Here is a 19,561-nt window from a genome sequence, read left to right on the forward strand (position 1 = left end):
TAGGGTCCCTTTTACAAAGGCGTGCTGAAAAATGGCCTGCGGCAGTGTAGACACGTGTTTTGGGCACACGCAGAATCATTTCTCAGTGCACCTGTCAAAAAATGCCTTTTTAAAATTTTTGCCGAAAATGGACGTGTGGCAAAATGAAAATTGCCACGTGTCCATTTTGGGTCTGAGACCTTACTGCCAGCTATTGACCTAGTGGTAAAGTCTCATGTTTATTGAAGTTGTGATCTCCAGAATTGTACATACTATTCCAAATGAGGTCTCACAAGAGTCTTATACCAGGACATATCACCTCCTTTTTCATACCGGCCATTCTTCTCCCTATGCACCCAAGAATCCTTCTAACTTTCATCTTTTATACCTGTTTGGCCACCTTAAGATCATCACATACGATAAAACCCTTCGCTTCCAAGAAAATTAAAAAGCCATGGGATAGGAAACAATGTTTTGTTGTGGGGATTAGGAACTGGTTAAAAAAACAGAGAACAGAGGATAGGGTTAAATGGCCTTTTTGCTCAATGGAGGAAGGTAAACAGTGGAGTGCTCCAGTTATCTGTAGTGCGACCGGCACTATTTAAAAGATTTATAAATGATCTGAAAATGGGAATGAGTGAGGTGATTAAATTTGCTGATAACACAAAACTACTCAACCCAAATATACAGAGCTGGGACAAGCTGATTGATAGCACAGCCTCCATTTTAGCAAGAATGCGCTAAATGTAATGTTAGTGACATCCCCTGGAAATGCAAAGGGCCTTCAAAGCCTGATACATTAACCACTATTTCTCTTTTTCAGGGAAAGTAAGGTTGTTATGTACTAGTGACAACTTGATTTTACATTTTTCATCACCTAGAGGTACTAAATATTGTCAATATGCTATCCACTCTGATGTGGAATTCTTTACATTTGTGTATCAGAGTATAGAAGCATTACCTAAGTTTTCATAATAACTACTATTACTACTTAACATTTCTAGAGCGCTACTAGGGTTAGGCAGCGCTGTACAGTTTAAATTGAAGATATATTTGTTTGGTAAATTTCTTCCAGATCATTAGAATACATATGTATTTTATGAGTTTGTTTATAATTGTATTTCGTACATAAGGCTAGTTTATTGATTGTGATCCACGTGGAGGGGCATAATGGAATGGCGCTGGCCAAATAGATGGCTGGCCATATATTTGGCTGGCGCCACAAAGAGCAGTCCCGAACCGTATTATCGAAAAAGATGGCCAGCCATCTTTCATTTCAATAATAAGGTTGGGGCCGGCCAAATGTCAGAGATGGCCAGGTTTCAGATGGCCGGCATCAGATTTTGCCGATAATGGAAACTAATGCCGGCGATCTCAAACCCGGCCAAATCCAAGGTATTTTGGTTGTGGGAGGAGCCAGCATTTATAGTTCAATGGTCCCCCTCACATGCCAGGACACCAACCGAGCACCCTAGGGGGCACTGCAGTGGACTTCAAAAATAGCTCCCAGGTGCATAGCTCCCTTACCTTGGGTGTTGAGCCCCCCAAATCTCCCCCAAAACCCACTCCCCACAACTGTACACCACTACCATAGCCCTTAGGGATGAAGGGGGGGCACCTACAGTACATGTGGGTACAGTGGGTTTTGGGGGGTTTTGGAGGGCTTAACATTTACCACCACAAGTAGAACAGGCAGGGGGGCGGGTATGGGCCTGGGTCCACCTGCCTGAAGTGCACTGCACCCATTAAATACTGCTCCAGGGACCTGCATACTGCTGTCAGGGAGCTAGGTATGACATTTGAGGCTGGCATAGAGGCTGACAAAAAATATATATATTTTAGGGTGGGAGGGGGTTGATGACCACTGGGGGAGTAAGGGGAGGTGATCCCCGATTCCCTCTGGTGGTCATTTGGTCAGCTGGGGCACCTTTTCGAAGCTTGGTCTTGAAAATGTAAGCCGCATTGAGCCTGCCATGAGTGGGAAAGCGCGGGGTACAAATGTAACAAAAACAAAACAAAAAAAAAGGGACCAAGTGAAGCCAAGAAATGCTTGTCAGGGCCGGCTTTCTTTTTTCCATTATCGGGCGAAGCTGGCCATCTCGTGAGCACGCCCCTGTCCTGCCCTTGCTACCCTACCGACATGCCCCCTTGAAGTTTGGCTGGCTCTGTGACGGAAAGCAGTTGGCGCCGGCCAAAATCGGCTTTCGATTATACCGATTTGGCCGGGTTCAGGAGATCGCCGGCCATCTCCCGATTTGTGTCGGAAGATGGCTGGTGATCTCCTTCAAAAATAAGCTGGATAGAATCAGTTTTGGTATTCTACAGAATAAATATTGTATGGTATAGCCCCAGTACCAAGAGAAACCACAGGAGAAACTACTGTCAACGCAAGGAAAGGAAAGGAATCTTGCCTATTGATAATAGCAGCAGCAGGAATGGTCCTACACTTTCTTCAAGTTCCTTGGTTCTCAACGAGGTTCCATCCAGAGAGCTTAAATTCCTTATTGTGGCTAGTGGTGAAGGTGGGAAATGGAGGGCAGGGCTTAAAATGCCTCTCCTACATTCTCTGTCTGAGGACTAACCACAGTCACAAATGAACCCATCATACCTCAAGGAGTGGAAGTCTGTGATGACCCCAAATACCTACTCTTCACCTTCCTCTTTTCTTTCTTCCTCCTCAGTCCAAACTGTGGCCTCTATACTTGGAGTCTGGCAGTGGATGTTTCTGCCCTCTTACAGTCCTCTCCATGTCCCAGTGGATCCACGGTGAGGTGTGCCTCCACTCGCCTGTGGCAGGCAGCAAGTTTTTAAAGATCTAAGGCACAGTCTGATGACATCACCTATGATGTCTATGTCTGCAGTATGGTAGTAGATGTTCCTGTGCTTGCATAGTCCTTTCTAGATTCCAGCAGGTCTGTGGTCAGATGTGCCTTTCTTTTCATTATTAATGCACATTATTCTCCTTAGCACGCAATGTTCTTACATAATGTGCATGATTCTACTTTGCAGGTACTAAGAATAGCATGTGCTAAGTAAAAATAGTATGTGCTATTGATGATAATGAAAAAATTAAATTTTGGGATTTTTTACTATCATTCCATTTTGAAAATAATATGAAACTACATAGGATATGTTGTTGACATTTCTTAGATTATTTCAAGCATCTATAGGGTTCTAGATTGGTCTGGTCTGGTCTGGAAGGATTCAAGGAAAGGAAATTTAGGGGTATTGTAACTAAGGTGCAGTAAACGCTACTGTGCACTTACCGCAACTTAAAATGGTGCACTCAGGCAAAATATGCTTTTTATTTTTTCTTGGAGGGGAACTGTCAGGGGGCAGAGAGTGGGCGTTCCTACACTAATCAGTGTGGCTATGTTACCGCACACTAACTGGTTAGCGCAGGGTTACCGCGTGAGCACTTATCACCTACAAAATAGGTGTTGGTAAGTGTTCACGTGGTAATTATGTTGATGGCCACATGCTAATGGCAACGTTAGTGCATGGCTATTAATACAAAAAAAATTTGGCCATTTTATTGCTGTGGTAAAAATGGTCTTAGTGTGCAGGAAAAACCCAGTAAAGTCACTTTTTACTGCAGCTTAGTAAAAGAACACCTTATTTACTAAAATGATTGTCCTTATAATCTAAAAAATATTATTTCACAGGATTACAAAGACAATATTCACAACAATTAAGTTCAGTGACTGGGACTGGTGCTATTTAACATGTTTATAAATGATCTGGAAATCGGAACGATGAGTGAAGTGATTAAATTTGCAAATACTGTAACACAAAACTATTCAAAGTTCTCAAAATGCATGTGGATTGTGAAGATTTGCAGGAAAACCTAAGGAAACTGGAAGACTGGGCATCCAAATAGAAGATGAAATTTAATGTAGACAAATGCAAAGTGATGTATACTGGGAAGAATAATCTGAATCATAGCAATCTAATGTTAGGGTCCACTTTAGGAGTCAGTACTCAAGACAAAGACCTAGGTGTCATTGTAGACAATACGCTGAAATTTTCTGCCCAGTGTGTGGCGGTGGTCAAAAAAGCAAACAGAATGCTAGGAATTATTAGGAGAGGAATGCAAATTATTAAGACCAAATATATTACAATGCCTTGTATTGCTCCATGGTGTGACCTTACCTTGAGTATTGTGTTCAATTCTGGTCACTGTATCCAGGGCCGTGCCTAGGGTCTCTGGCACCCCCCTGCAGACTATCAGTTGGCGCCCCCCCCCCCCCCCCCCCGTGTGGCATCTCCTTTCTCTCAACGCAGTACGGTTTATTTTTTAAATTTTGAAATAGAACTCGACCGTCAGCGCCGCAGCTGGCGCGGCGCCCTTGAAGGCAGGCGCCCAGTACTAAAGCCATGAGTCACAACAAATATAATAAACTCAAACAAAATCTAGTTGCACAAAATAATAGTAAAATTAATAGCACATAAACAAACAGCTAGTCCTATCGGTCAAAAATGTCAACTGTATGAGTGCAGTGGTTGCTTGAGCATCACCACTATAGCACAAACTTGTTCAAGCGTGTCCAGGAAAGATTGCTGTCAGCAGAGAGTACAAACTTGTTCAGTACGTCCAGGGAGACATACTGTCAGAAGAGAGTTTGGCAAGTTGGTTTGTGCTTTGTGTTCCCCCCCCCCCCCTGCTGCAGATTCACAACTGCAGGAGCCGGAGTTGCGTGGACACTACAGGCCTTCCTCAGGGCGGACCCTTCCCTCCCCCGATACCCACCTTGTCACACACAGAGCCCACATTGGCTGTGACAAGCAGCAGCTCCACCCCATGGCCCCCCATCCGCTCCTGGTCTTCCTCGACGCGGTCAGAGTGAGAACTTGCCACACCGCAAGCAACACCTGCCCCGGTACTAGTTCAGAAAACAGCAGCAAGGAAGCTAAGGCCGCGCCTTCCCGCCCGCTAAGCAAAGCTGAAGAGATAAATTGCGCCCCTCCCCCCGATGCTCGCTGAGCAGCTGAAGAGATAGATTCCCCGCTTCACTTACCCGGGTGTAGAGCTCGCAGGGGGACATGTCTAGACGCTGATTGGGAGGGAGGGAAGAGAGCCAAGCGCTGCGCGTGGGAAGGCAGCAGCGCATGCGCATAGGCGCCAACGCGGTACGGTATGGTTTATTTTTTAAATTTTGAAATAGAACTCGACCGGCAGTGCCGCGGCCGACACGGCGCCCTTGAAGGCAGGTGCCCCCCTGCGGTGCTTGCCCCGCTTACTGGGTTGGCACGGCCCTGACTGTATCTTAAAAAGATATAGCAGAATTATGAAAGGTTCAAAGAAGAGCGACCAAAATGATAGAGGGGATGGAACTGCTCCCATATCCCCCCTCAGGCATCTCTTTTCCAAGCTGAAGAGCCCTAACCTCTTTAGGCTTTCCTCATATGGGAGGAGTTTCATCCCCTTTATCATTTTCTAATTCCACTATTGAGCTTATTTTCGAAAGTGATCGCCGGCCATCTTCCGACACAAATCAGGAGATGGCCGGCGATCTCCTAAACCCGGCGAAATCGGTATAATCGAAAGCCGATTTTGGCCGGGTTCAACTGCTTTCCGTTGCGGAGCCGGCGAAACATCAAGGGGGCATATCAGTAGGGTAGTGAAGGTGGGATGGGGGTGGGACGGGGGCGTGCTCACGAGATGGCCGGCTTCGCCTGATAATGGAAAAAATAAAGCCAGGCTTGATGAGCATTTCGCTAGCTTTACTTGGTCCCTTTTTTTTTCCACGACCAAGCTTCAAAAAGGGGCCCCAACTGACCACCGGAGGGAATCAGGGATCACCTCCCCTTACTCCCCCAGTGGTCACTAACCCCCTCCCACCCTAAAAAAAACTTTAAAAATATTTTTTGCCAGCCTCTATGCCAGCCTCAAATGTCATACCCAGCTCCCTGACAGCAGTATGCAAGTCCCTGGAGCAGTTTTTAGTGGGTGCAGTGCACTTCAGACAGGTGGACCCAGGCCCATCCCCCCCCTACCTGTTACACTTGTGGTGGTAAATGGGAGCCCTCCAAAACCCACCTAAAACCCACTATACCCACATTTAGGTGCCCCCTTCACCCCTTAAGGCTATGGTAATGGTGTAGAGTTGTGGGGAGTGGGTTTGGGGGGGGGGTTGGGGGCTAAACAACCAAGGGAAGGGAGATATGCACCTGGGAGCTATTTTTATTTTATTTTTTTTAATTTTTAGAAGTGCCTCCTAGGGTGCCCGGTTGGTGTCCTGGCATGTCAGGGGGGCCAGTGCACTATAAATGCTGGCTCCTCCCACGACCAAATGCCTTGGATTTCGCCGGGTTTGAGATCGCCGGCATTTTTTTCCATTATGGCCGAAAACCGAGGCCGGCCATCTCAACCTCGGTGAACTCTGATATTTGGCTGGGCCCAACCGTATTAGCGAAGAAAAAGATGGCTGGCCATCTTTTTCGAAAATATGGTTGGCTCCTCCCGCTTGCAGCACCGGAGATGGCCGGCCTGCTATTTGGCTGGCGCCTTTCCATTATGCCCCTCCACATCTTATTTTGAGATACGGTGACCAGAATTGAATGCAATTCTCAAGGTGAGGTCACACCATGGAGCTATACAGAGGCGTTATAGATTTCTTGGTATTATTTACCATTCCTTTCCTAATAATTCCTAGCATCCTGTTTGCTTTTTTGGCCCCTGCCACACACTAGTTGAAATTTCCATGTTAATTTTGCATAACCTGAGCACCATAGGTAACAATAAAAACATACAACTTCTTTACTTGCACTGTTCTATAGCTGTTCATGTTCACTTACCGGTATTGTTTTCACACAAGAAGCAATAGTTATAATATCTTCTAAAAATCTACGTTTTCGGACATGGTTATGGGACGCTTTCGTATCTAGATAATAAAGAGATGAAACAAACTGTAAATAAATATTGTTATTTCAAATTTTTTATGTTATCTTTATAATGTTTTACAAATATAACATCAAGATATTATCTTGAAACATTCCATAATCAAGCAACAAGAAAAAAAAAGATAAATTGTATAACATATCTCTTCAAAAAATTCTATAGCTAACCATGCAAACCACAGATGTCCACTGTTAAGTCACAACTGCAAAACTAATGTAATCTCACTATAATTTCACTGTATTCTCCTTAAATCATATCTGCAAAACGTAACTATAATTTCACTATAAATCACTGTAATTTCACTGTAAATTATAAGCCACTTTGAATCAAAACGTTTTTTGGATAATAGTGGGATACAAGAATGTATAAATAAAAAACAAACAAACAAATATTTCAAAAAGAAAATGAAAAACTTAGATCACAATAAAGGGATCCAAGATTACAAACCCTAGTGAAGGAAAAAGGCAATGGTGCAGGGAGGAGGGTTTTAGATTTGTTAGGAATTGGGCAACATTCTGGTGAAAGGGGAGCCTATTCCTGAAAGATGGGCTCCACCTTAACCAGGGTGGAACTGGGCTGTTGGCAGTTAAAAAGGAGTTGGAGTAGAACAGCTTTTAAACTAGAAACTGAGGGAAGGCCAACAGTAACTTAAGAGCGCATGGTTAATAACAAGGTACCTTTAAAAGATTTCACCAAAACAGGGAGGATAGGGCATCCCGATAGTGAGTTTGTAGTAGTAGACCAGAGGGCTCATTTTTGAAAGAGAAAAATGTCGATCAAATGGCCTAAAGGTAAAATTATATATCATACCTGATAATTTTCTTTCCATTAATCATAGCTGATCAATCCATAGACTGGTGGGTTGTGTCCATCTACCAGCAGGTGGAGATAGAGAGCAATCCTTTTGCCTCCCTATATGTGGTCATGTGCTGCCGGAAACTCCTCAGTGTGGCGATATCAAAGCTCCATCCGCAGGACTCAGCACTTAGAGAATTACACCCACAAAGGGACACTCTGCCCAGCTCACCACCGCCGAAACGGGGAAGGGGAATTAACCCAGCTCATTCCCACACAAGTAGGGGAGGGGAATCCGTCCAGCTCATCCCCGCAGAGCGGGGGAGGGACACCACACCCGCCGATGCGGGGGGATCTGGCTTATCCTGCAACCACAACCGCGGGAGGAGCTGACTGACCCTAACACTGCCGAAGCGGGAGGGGTACAAAGCTGCCCTACAGCCGCACGAAGCGGGAGGGAGCGCCGGCAGAATTTAGGTATCAATCCAGCCCCGTAAAACGGGGGGGGGGGGGGGGGGGGGGGGAGAGGAATGCAGCAGCTCACTGTAACACAAAATCGTCTCAACTCCTGAAGAATCCAATTGAAAAAACTTGAACACGAAGTCCTCCTGAACAAGAACTGAAGACTAAACTTGAACCTGAAATGCAACCAGAATATAAACAGTACAGATATCTGGGAGGGGCTATGGATTGATCAGCTATGATTAATGGAAAGAAAATTATCAGGTATGATACATAATTTTACCTTCCATATCATCATGCTGATCAATCCATAGACTGGTGGGATGTACCGAAGCAGTACTCATCCAGGGCGGGACACAGAAATCCCTGACCGCAACACTGAAGCTCCAAACCGGGCCTCTGCCCGAGCAGCCACAGTCAAGCGGTAATGTCTGGAGAAGGTATGAGCCGATGCCCAAGTTGCCGCCCTACAAATCTCTTCCAAGGAGACGGACTCGGCCTCTGCCATCGAGGCCGCCTGTGCTCTAGTGGAGTGAGCCTTCAGCTGGATATGCGGCACCTTCCCTGCGGCCACATAAGCCGCTGCAATGGGTTCCTTGACCCATCGTGCCACTGTAGGCTTGGCAGCCTGCAGACCCTTACGAGGACCTGCGAACAGCACAAACAGATGATCCGACTTCCGGAATCATTGGTCACTTCCAAGTATCTGATGATGACTCGTCTCACATCTAAATATTTGAGAGCAGAGTACTCCTCTGGGTAGTCCTCCCTATGAAAGGAGGGTAGACAGAGCTGCTGATTCACATGGAAGCGAGGACCAATCTTGGGCAGGAAGGAAGGCACTGTGTGAATAGACACTCCTGCCTCAATGAACTGCAGAAAGGGTTCTCGACATGATAGCGCCTGGAGCTCGGAAACTCTTCTGGCTGAAGCGATAGCCACCAAAAGACTGCTTTCAACGTCAATTCTTCCAGAGATGCCCTCGACAAGGGTTCACAAGGCGGCTTCTGCAAGGCTCTTAGCACCAGATTGAAAGTCCACGCAGGTACCACTGCATGCAGAGGAGGGCGCAGGTGAATAACTCTCTTGAGAAAGCGCACCACATCTGGCTGCAATGCCAGGGAAACACCCTTCAGGTGACCCCTGAAGCAAGTAAGCAAGAGCCGCTACCTGGACCTTAAGGGAACTGAGCGACAGGCCTTTTTCCAGACCTTCTTGCAGGAACGCCAACACTGATGAAATTGGAGCAGTGAAGGGAGAAAGTGAGCCTGCCTCACACCATGATGCAAAGGTACGCCAAACCCTGGCGTAATCAGTAGAAGTAGAGCGCTTCCTCGCTCTGAGCATAGTGGCGATGACCTTGTCTGAGAAGCTCTGCTTGCTCCGACGCTGCCGCTCAATAGCCAGGCCGTAAGACCAAAGGGGGAGGGATCCTCCATCACCACGGGACCCTGATGCAACAGACCCCGCTCCGCTGGCATCTGCAGAGGTCCGTCCACTGAGAGCCTGATCAAGTCCGCATACCAGGGACGTCTGGGCCAATCCGGACTCACCAGCATTATCCGGCCCGGATGCTTTGCCACCCGGCCTAGCACCCTGCCCAACATGGGCCAAGGCGGAACACAAAGAGGAGCTCCTGTGTCGGCCACTGTGGGAGAAGAGCATCTACTCCCAGAGATCGAGGGTCCCGTCCTCTGCTGAAAAAGCGCGGCACTTGGCAATTGGCTGAAGACGCCATCAAATCTAGGCTCGGCTGGCCCCAGCGCTTCGTGATGTCCAAGAACGCCTGAGCAATATTCATGACTCCCGCAATGTGGGCCGCCGACAGCTGTTCCAGGTTTGCTTCTGCCCACAGGCATAGATTCATGGCCTCCTTGGCTAGAGGGGCGCTCCTGGTACCTCCCCGGTGATTGACATAGGCCACAGCCGTGGCATTGTCCGACAGGACCCGTACTGGCTTCAGCGCCAGGCCCGGGAGAAACTCCAAAGGCGCCAACCGAATGGCTCTGAGTTCTGGGAGACCCCTGCGCCGTCCTTCCCAAGCAGTGGGCTCCCCAGCCCCACAAAGAGGCGTCCGCCGTGACGAAAAACCCACTCCGGGGTCACAAGAGGCATTCCTGCGGACGGCTTGTCTGGCCTCAGCCACCAGCTCAGCGCCCTGCGCACCGCTGGATCCAAGGGAAGGCGCACAGCGTAATCCTCCAAAGCTGGAGTCCATCGCTGCAGCAGAGAGAGCTGTATAGGTCTCATATGGGCCCTGACCCAGGGCACTACTTCCATCGTGGCCGTCATAGAGCCCAACAGCTGCCCATAGTTCCGAGCCCGAAGAGAAGAGGCTGCTAGGAACTTGTCCACCTGAGCCTGAAGCTTGACAATCTGATTGTCTGGCAGGAACACTCTGCCCACTTGGGGGTCAAATCGAACTCCCAGATACTCCAGGGACTGAGTCGGGCACAGCTGGCTTTTCTCCCAGTTGATGATCCACCTCAGGGAGCTCAAAAGAGCAATCACCCGGTCTGAAGCTCTGCCGCACTCTGCATAAGAGGGGGCTCGGATCAACCAGTCGTCCAGATAAGGATGGACTTGTACTCTTTTCTTGCGTAGGAAGGCCGCGATGACCACCATAACTTGGAGAAGGTCCGCGGAGCAGTAGCCAACCCGAAAGGGAGGGCTCTGAACTGGGAGTGTCCTCAGAACTGCAAAACGCGGAAAGCGTTGATGAGGAGGCCAGAGGGGAATATGCAAGTAAGCTTCCTTGAAGTCCAAGGATGCCAGGAACTCCCCTGCCTGTACTGCCGCTATAACAGAGCGGAGAGTCTCCATTCGGAAGTGCCGAACTTCCAAAGCCTGATTGACCCCTTGAGGTCGAGGATAGGCCGGACAAAACCTCCTTTCTTAGGTACCACAAAGAAATGGAGTAACGTCCCTTGCCAGAGGATCTTCTGGCACCGGAACGACCGCACCCAGGCGGATCGGATTGTCCAAAGTCTGCTGCACTGCCACAGCTTGACCGGAGACTTGCAGGGAGAGTGCACAAACCCGATTCTTAAGGGTCGGCAGAACTCTAGCTTGTAGCCGTCTCTGATGACTTCCAGCACTCAAGCGTCCGAAGTTACCCTGGTCCACTCGCCCAGAAATGAGGATAGGCGTCCTCCAATCTGCTCTGGGCCATGGACCAGCGCCCCGTCATTGGGTACGAGACCCTGGGGGAGGACCGGAGGAGGCACCTCCGGGACGGCAGTCTCTGCGAAAGGAATGCTGCTTGGGGGAGAAATTCCTTTTGATGGAAGAGGGGGCAGAGGAGCTCGACTTGCTCGGGCAATACCGACGGACTTCCTAAAACCGTCCTTTGGAGGAACCGGGGCGGGCACCATTGGCCTGAGCCCTGACCTCTGGTAACCTCTTGCCCTTAGACGTGCCGAGATCGGTCACAATCTTGTCCAGCTCGACCTCAAAGAGCAGCTTGCCTTTAAAAGGCAACTTAGCCAGGCGAGACTTAGGGGTGTGGTCAGCAGACCAATGCTTCAGCCAAAGCCACCGCCGTGCAGAGACTGTCTGAGCCATACCTTTAGCCGAGGCTCTCAAGACATCATACAGCCAGCCTGCCAAGTAGGCCAAGCCTGATTCCAGGGCTGGCCAATCAGCCCTCAAGGAAGGATCCGAGGGGGAAGCCCGCTGCGCAAGCGTCCGGCACGCCCTGGCCACATAGGAGCCACAAATTGAGGCCTGTAAACTTAAAGCAGACACCTCGAAGGACGACTTTAAAGCCGCCTCCAAACTCCTGTCTTGGTCGTCCTTTAGGGCCGTGCCACCTTCCACCGGCAACGCCGTTTTCTTAGTCACCGCAGTGATTAAAGAATCTACGGTAGGCCCAAGAAAGGCCTCCCGTTCACCTTCAGGCAGAGGATAGAGGTGGGACAAAGCCCTAGCCACTTTAAGGCTCGCTTCTGGGAAATCCCATTGAGCCGAAATCAAGGTGAGCAATCATGCATGTGGAAGGTTCTAGGCAGGCGCTTAGTCCCCCGCATAATGGCAGAGCCAACAGAGGCTGAGGGAGAGACGTCCTCCGGAGAGGAACTCTTCAAAATGCTCATGGCCTGCACTAACAGGTTGGGCAAATCCTCTGAGCGAAAGATCCGTGCTGCAGAGGGTTCATCCGCTCCATCTGAGCAGGAATCCGTCTCCTCCAAGGAATCCCCAAAGGACTGTTGGGAGAACTCAGATACGCTGCCCTCATCTACATCAGAGGAGACCGAGTCCTCTAGGGCCTGGAAGTCCACCCGAGGGCGTTTGCTTCCGGAGGCCTCAGCCCCTTGATCAGAGGGGGGAGCCGGGGCAGCGTTTATCATAAGCAAAGCCTGATGCAGCAGCAAAAAGAACTCAGGGGAGAAACCCCCTAGACTGTGCACTTCTGTCGCCTGGGCCACGGCCCTAGACGCACCCTCAACCGGCGCTCGCAAGAGCGGGGGAGAAACATGCTGCGCATCCAAAATGGCATCCGGCGCGAAACTCCGAGAAGGAGCCGCGTGGGAAGAATGGCGCTTAACTTTCGCCGCTTTCTTGCCGTCGTCCGAATCAAGGGCGACCATAGCATTAACGTCTCCCAGCTCGAGGGCGGCCCAAGAAGAAGCCGTCCGAGCAGAGTGGCCGGCCAACATGGAGGGGCGAGCAGCGGGGGATGGGCGCTTATGGCGGGAAAAACCGCCGCACCGGAGGAAGAACCGGGACACTGACCAGACTTCAAACTGATGCCCAACAAAGGCGATTCAGGCTTTGAAAACCCCCGCATCCCCGCTAGACGCACACACGCGGTTCGGGGAGTGAATCTTCGCGCCCTCGCCCTCCGACGCCATAAGCCATGTGGAGACCGAACGGGGAACCCTCTGCCCGCTATAAAAAGGTAAAATTACCTGCTTCTTGCTCCGAGCTGTAACGAACTGGTGTCCCAGTGAGCAGCTGCAATAAACGCTGATATAAACATTGAAATAAACGCCCTTAAAGGACGTCAACATTTTTAGTTTTTTTTAAACGGAGCCAGCGGGAGGGGGGAGAAAAGGAGGGACCTGGCACCACCAGGTTTGCACTTGCTCAAGAAGAGCCCTCAACCCCAGGTACTCAACAAAACCTAAAGATTAGGCTTGGAGACCTAGCCAGAGCTGCTGCTGTGTGTGACCACCACCTGCTGAGATAGAGAACATACTGAGGAGTTTCCGGCAGCACATGACCACATATAGGGAGGCAAAAGGATTGCTCTCTATCTCCACCTGCTGGTAGATGGACACAACCCACCAGTCTTGATGATATGGAAGCAGCATTTGGATGTTTTTCTCACAAAAATGTCCAAAACAGTATTTTCAAAACCTATTTTTCAGATATTTTCTATGCAGTTCTGCAGTGCATCCAAATCTCAAGGGAGCGTGTTGGGGGCATGTTAAGGGTGGGATTTGGACATTCCTAAGACTTGGAAGTATTTCAGCCATAGTGGAACAAAACAAAACCGTCCAGAACCAAACCTAAGATGTTTTGAGCTAGACCTGTTTTTATAATGAATAAGGCACAAAAAGGTGCCCTAAATGACCAGGTGACCACTAGAGATAATCAGGAGTGACCCCCCCCCCCCAATATACCTCCCAGTGGTCAATGACCCCCTCTCACCCCCTAAAAATGTGAATAAAAATATGACTTACCAGCCTCTATGACAGCCTCAAATGTTAGTCATGTCTCTTAGAGCAGCATGCAGATCCATGCAGTGGCGTACCAAGGGGGGGGGGGGAGCGGTCCGCCCCGGGTGCACGCCGCTGGGGGGGGGGGGGGTGCTGCGCGTGCGCCTGTCCTTCATTCGTTCCATGCTCCCTCTGTCCTGGAACAGGTCCTGTTCCAGGGCAGAGGGAGCATGGAACGAACGAAGGACAAAGGACAGGCGCGTGCGGCAACACCCCAGCGGCATGCACCCGGGGGGGGGGGGTTCTTTCACGGTGGGGTGTCCTTTCGCCGGGGGGGGGGGTTGTGCTGCATCTGGGGGGGGGGGGGCGCTGCACCCGGGGGGCGGGGTGCATCGGCGATTGGCCCCGGGTGTCAGCACCCCTAGGAACGCCACTGGATCCATGGATTAGTATAGTGGTCAGTGCAATGTAGTATGGTGTGGGGGACTTAGGTCACTATCTCCCTATACCTGTCACACTTGTGGTGGAAACTGTAACCCCTCCCAGAGTCACTAAAGCCCTACTGTACCCACATATAGGTGCCCCCTTTATTGTAGTGGTGTACGGTGGGAGGAAGTGGGTTTTGGAGGGCTTAGGAGACAAGATAAGGGAGCAAAGGTGAGATGTATACCTGGGAGGATTTTTATGAAGTGCACAGAAGTGCCCTTTAGGGTGCCCCATTGCTCTCCTGGGATGTCTGGGGGATCAGTCTACTAAAAATGCTGGCTCCTCTTATATCTCAATGGCACAAATCTCTATGTTTTGCATTTATTCATTTTTTTTCGAAAATGGACCGAAAAACAAAATGTCCAAAGCACAAAACCTTGTTCGAAACAGTATTTTTGAAAAAAAAAATGACCTTCTTTCCTATTCATCCAAAATCGGACTTAGACATCATATTGAAATGCCCCTCCAGGTGTCTTTAAATAAAGGACAGAAGGGGAGCACTAGAGGATGCCAATGGTGATGGCTGCCTAAATGAGGAGCTCCAACAAAGGAATTCATCAAACGTTGTTTTTCAGCAGCACTTAGTGAAACCTTCACCTTTTTTTTTTTGCTACTAACATATATTCTCAAACATGCCCGTATCAAAATCCAATAAGCAGGATCCAAATCCTATCCTTCCTTCTGGATCTAAACACACAAAATGTGAACCACCAACACCAGAAAAAGCAGTGCCTCATAGATCCCATGTGTCTCCTTCAGAAGCCTTAATGGAGGAAATTAAAGCCCTGCGGGATCTTCAGATGAAACATTTCGATGCTACTTGTGCTTTAAAAGAAGATCTTGCCTCACTTTCTTCTTCAGTATCTAAATTTCACACAAGGCTGGAGCAAGCCGAAGTGAAAATTGAGCGCACTAACCTGGAACTCAAAGAGCATAAAAAGTTAATATCGGATGAGCTTGCTTCCCTGGAACAACAAATTGAAGACCTTGTGAACAGAAGTTGATGAAACAACATCCGCATAATCTGAAGGTCCAGACCTGATCAAGTTTTTATGTAATTGGATTCCATCTATTCTCCACCTTTCGATGAACTTACTGCTTGAGACTGAATCAATGCATAGATCTCTCGGAAAGTAAAAAAACAAACAAACAAAACAAAGCCAAGCCCTATTATCGCCAAGCATTTAAGATTCTGCAGGCTCTCCAAATCCTAACCATGGTGCACTCAATTCCTTCCATCATCTATGACAGAAGAAATATAGTCCAGGATTTATCAAAATTAACTGCAACAAAGAGATCTAAATTATTTTAAATGAGGACAAGACTAAAGGACATCCGAGCTTGATACAGCATAATATCCTGCCAAGATGACTGTCATGATAATTAACACCACAAAATCCTTTATATCCTCAGAGGTCCTTCAGCCGTTCCTGGTCAAAGAGTGTCAAGTGGTATGACTTCATGAACTATATTGCTATGGCATGTGCATGTCCATGTGTCTGAGCTACTCCAAATTGTTTCATGGTAATACCCATGTATGCGATGTAGATTTACTCCCCTGCTTCTCCCTAATTCACTTTATTACATGTTTACATAATGGAGCTGTTTATTAAATATACTCATTCCCTTGGGAGGATTCTTTGCTGGGGAGCTATTGCTAGCTTATACCTCTCTCCCCCCATCTGGAAATGTATTTGAGCCTGTTACATGCCATCCTCTTTATGATTAGAACTGTTTTATCCTAAATTTAGAAGTGCTTTAAAGACTTTTTTTTTTTTTCAGAAAGCTTTTGGAGAACAGGGTCAGGGGGTCTAGGAATGACAGTTATACAATCATTTCAATCTTGATCAGGAGTCTATCTTTGTTTTGACTGATTGTATCTTTCCTGTTTTAATATTGTAGTTCCCTTTTTAAATTTTAATGTGATTTTATTTTGTAAACTGCATTGACCCGCCAATTCAGATGTTAGGAGAGTAGCCTAGTGGTTAGTACAGTGAACTTTGATTCTGGGGAGCTGGGTTCGATTCCCACTGCAGCTGCTTGTGACTCTGGGCAAGTCACTTAACCCTCCATTTCCCCAGGTAAATACCTGTATGTACTATGCAGGGGCGTAGCGAGACACCCAACTTTGAGTGGGCCTGGACCCAAGATGGGTGGGCAGAAGAACCCCCTCCCTGTCCCACAAGTGATTTGGTCTCTCCTTGTCTCACCTGCATGCCATCTGCTATTTACAAGGTATGCAGGAGGGACAGCTGTTGGGAGTTTTCAGCTGGTGGGGCTTGGGAATCCCTGCCAACCACACCATAGGTGTGCTGTTACTGGATGGGCCTCAGCTCAAAGTGGGTGGGCCTGGGCCCACCCAGGCCCACCCTTGGCTACGCCACTGGTACTATGTAAACCACTTTGGATATAGTTGCAAAAACCACAGAAAGGCTATATATTAAGTTCCATTCCCTTTCCCTGTCAAGAAGATTCTCTGGCTGCTTTCAAGGGATGCATCCTCTCCACCCTGCCAGTCAGGCAGGAAAGGCACAGCCCCTGTTCTGGAAGTTGTGGAGTTAGAAAAGGTCAGAACTGCTTTCTGCACAGGGAGGAATTAAGATGGCGGTACGTACTCCACACGCTTGAGAGCTTCTCTGTTCAGCTGCAAACAAACTTTTTTTCCTGCTAACTAATATGCCTCATACCAAAAGAAAAGGCTTGGTTAAGACCGGAGCCTCGACGGTCAGAACCTCGTCACCGTCACAGCTGAGCATTGAGAGGTTCGCGGTGAAGACGCCTGGACAAAAATCCAGGAGCAACCCTGCTGACTTAGGAGGAGAAGAACCCTTCATCCAGGGGCTAGATGTCACACTTTCACCCCCGGAAATCAATCCACCGCCTCCACCCGCAGCTTCCCTGTTGCAGTTCAGGTCTTCGAACTTGGAAGACGGTGAAGAAAGGCCTCAGGTAAGAGGCACTGTAGAGGGAAATGCTAGCAGAGGCCTGGGAGTTTTGGACTCTCAGGCTTTATTTAGATCTTTGCCATCTAAGGAGCCGGTTACTTTGGAGAGCATTTGGCAAGCTCTCCAAAGACTTAACATTAAACTAACTAATTCTACGCAAGAAATCTCTACCCTAGTAACTACAGTTGATTCACTATCAAAATCTTTTGAAACATTTAAAACAGATTCCTCAAGTCAAATATCTGAAATAAAGATTGATGTAAGAAAGTTTCAAGATTTTTCTCTAGCGGCGATAAAAGATAAAAACATAATTCATAGAAAAATTGAGCAAATAGAAAATTACAATCGAAGACTGAACTTACATCTTTTAAATTTTCCTAAAAGTTTTGGTTATACTCCTCTTGATATCTTTAAAAAATATTTGGTGGAAATTTTGAATTATTCTTCTGATCCTATTCCTCCGATAAACCGAATATATAATATTCCAACTAAAAAGAATCAAGAAGGAGAAATTTTGGATTCATCCCAACAATAATCTTCATAAAAAGATTTAAAAGAAAATATGCTTAAATTAACAGAGATTTTAGAATCTTCAATAACTGAGGATACTGAAAGGCAGACTTTGGTTGTTTCGTTCATATTTGAACAAGATATGGAAGCAGTGAAACGTATGTTTTTTAAGAAGTCACAATCCTTGTTTTATGGGAAAAAGATATGGATGTATCCTGATGTTTCTAGGCAGACACAGGAAAGAAGAAAATCTTTTTTGGCTTTAAGAAAAGACACTTTGGACCTAGGAGCTTCCAAGGTCTAAAATATGTTTGAACAATTAATAGCTTTCATAAATCAAAAGAAAATATTAAAGTAATTAAAGTTTAATGTAAAATGAAGAGAGATTGTGTTATAGCAGTAACAGGTGATTGTGCTATGTTAAATTGTTCTAATTTTCTTTTTTTCTTATTTTTTAATTTCTCTCCTGAAAATGTACCTCCTCCCCCCAAAGCTCTTTTGTGGTCTAAAGAAGGTAAAAATGTTTATCTAAATCAAAATAATACTTTATATTGGTGTTACTCCTGTATTACCTTATTCAAGTTTTGAACTTGGTAAAAAAAATTTAAACTAATAAACATAAAATAAAAAAAAAAAGAACTGGTCTCTGCTGGAACAGCACTGAAAGTTCTGGTACTGCTGTACAGGCAGAACTCTTAGCTGCCTACAGTGGAGGTGAGAGAGCCCTAATTGATGAGACTTTCAGAGTAACTTCCTTCTGTAAGAAGGGCTCAGATAGAGTAAAGCTGTGAAATGAATTTTGCCAAGGACCTCTATAAAGAAAGAAAGGGTCCACAAGTAAACCTGATAGAGGCTATAAGTGTAGAAACCTATTTTTCTACTTCTACCTGTATATAGTTTAGGCTGGAAGGTGTCCCATGTTACTACTTGAAGAATTCAAGTAAACCCTTTATGGTTCAGAACTAAAGCTCCTGGCCTGGACTGAGTTATTGGATGAAAGGAGAGTGCTGAATTAAATGGGTTACTATGCCATTTGCTTCCCAGTTCAACTGGTCCTGGTCTGACCCATCACAAACTGTCAAATTACACTGAAAGCGGAGTGGAGGAGTAGCTTGGTGATTGGAGTAGTGGCCCTGACGTCTGGGGGTTCCCAATTCAAAGCCCAGTGCTGCTCCTAGTGATCTTGGGCATGTCACTTAACTCTTTGTTGTCCCAGATAAAAAAATTAGATTGTGAGCCTGACAGGGAAATACCAAGTGTACCTGAATAAAGCTCATCTTGAGCAAAATCCAGATAAATAAATGAAAATAACCTGCCTGATGCTCAGTGGGCAAAATAGGGTTACACAAAAATTTTATGCACTCTCTCTGTGCTTGATTTGAATTGATCTATTTTTTTAATGTATCATTTAAGTAAATAAGTACATAAGTATTGCCACATTGGGACGAAAGGTCCATCAAGCCCAGCATCCTGTATCCAACAGTGGCCAATCCAGGTCACAAATAGCTGTCAAAATCCCCAAATAGCTCAATACATTTTATGGTGCTTATCCCAGAAATAAGCAGTGGATTTCACCCAAGTCAATTTAATAATGGTCTGTGGATTTTTCCTTTAGGAAGCCGTACAGACCCTTTATAAACCCCGCTAAGCTAACCGACTTTACCAAATTGTCCACCAACAAATTCCAGAGTTTAATTACACGTTGAGTGAAGAAAGGTTTTCTCAGATTCGTATTCAATTTACTACTTTGTAGCTTCATCGCATGCCCCCTAGTACTAGTATTCTTGGAAAGAATAAAGAAGTGATTTACGTCTACCAGT

The 19,561-nt window shown here is 47.0% G+C and overlaps 1 protein-coding gene across 1 annotated transcript in view; it reads right to left on the reverse strand.

Annotated features, from left to right (window-relative positions):
- The window catches only part of LOC115482132 (glycine-rich cell wall structural protein-like), a gene marked incomplete in the record, with an annotated part of 302,370 nt that overhangs the window by 282,537 nt on the left and 272 nt on the right, over positions 1 to 19,561 (reverse strand). The window contains 1 exon segment of the mRNA XM_030221707.1: positions 6,778 to 6,863. Within this exon segment, the coding sequence (XP_030077567.1) occupies positions 6,778 to 6,863 (86 nt within the window).

The sequence above is a fragment of the Microcaecilia unicolor genome, chromosome 1 (genome assembly GCF_901765095.1).
Source record: "Microcaecilia unicolor chromosome 1, aMicUni1.1, whole genome shotgun sequence".
Classification (NCBI taxonomy): domain Eukaryota; kingdom Metazoa; phylum Chordata; class Amphibia; order Gymnophiona; family Siphonopidae; genus Microcaecilia; species Microcaecilia unicolor.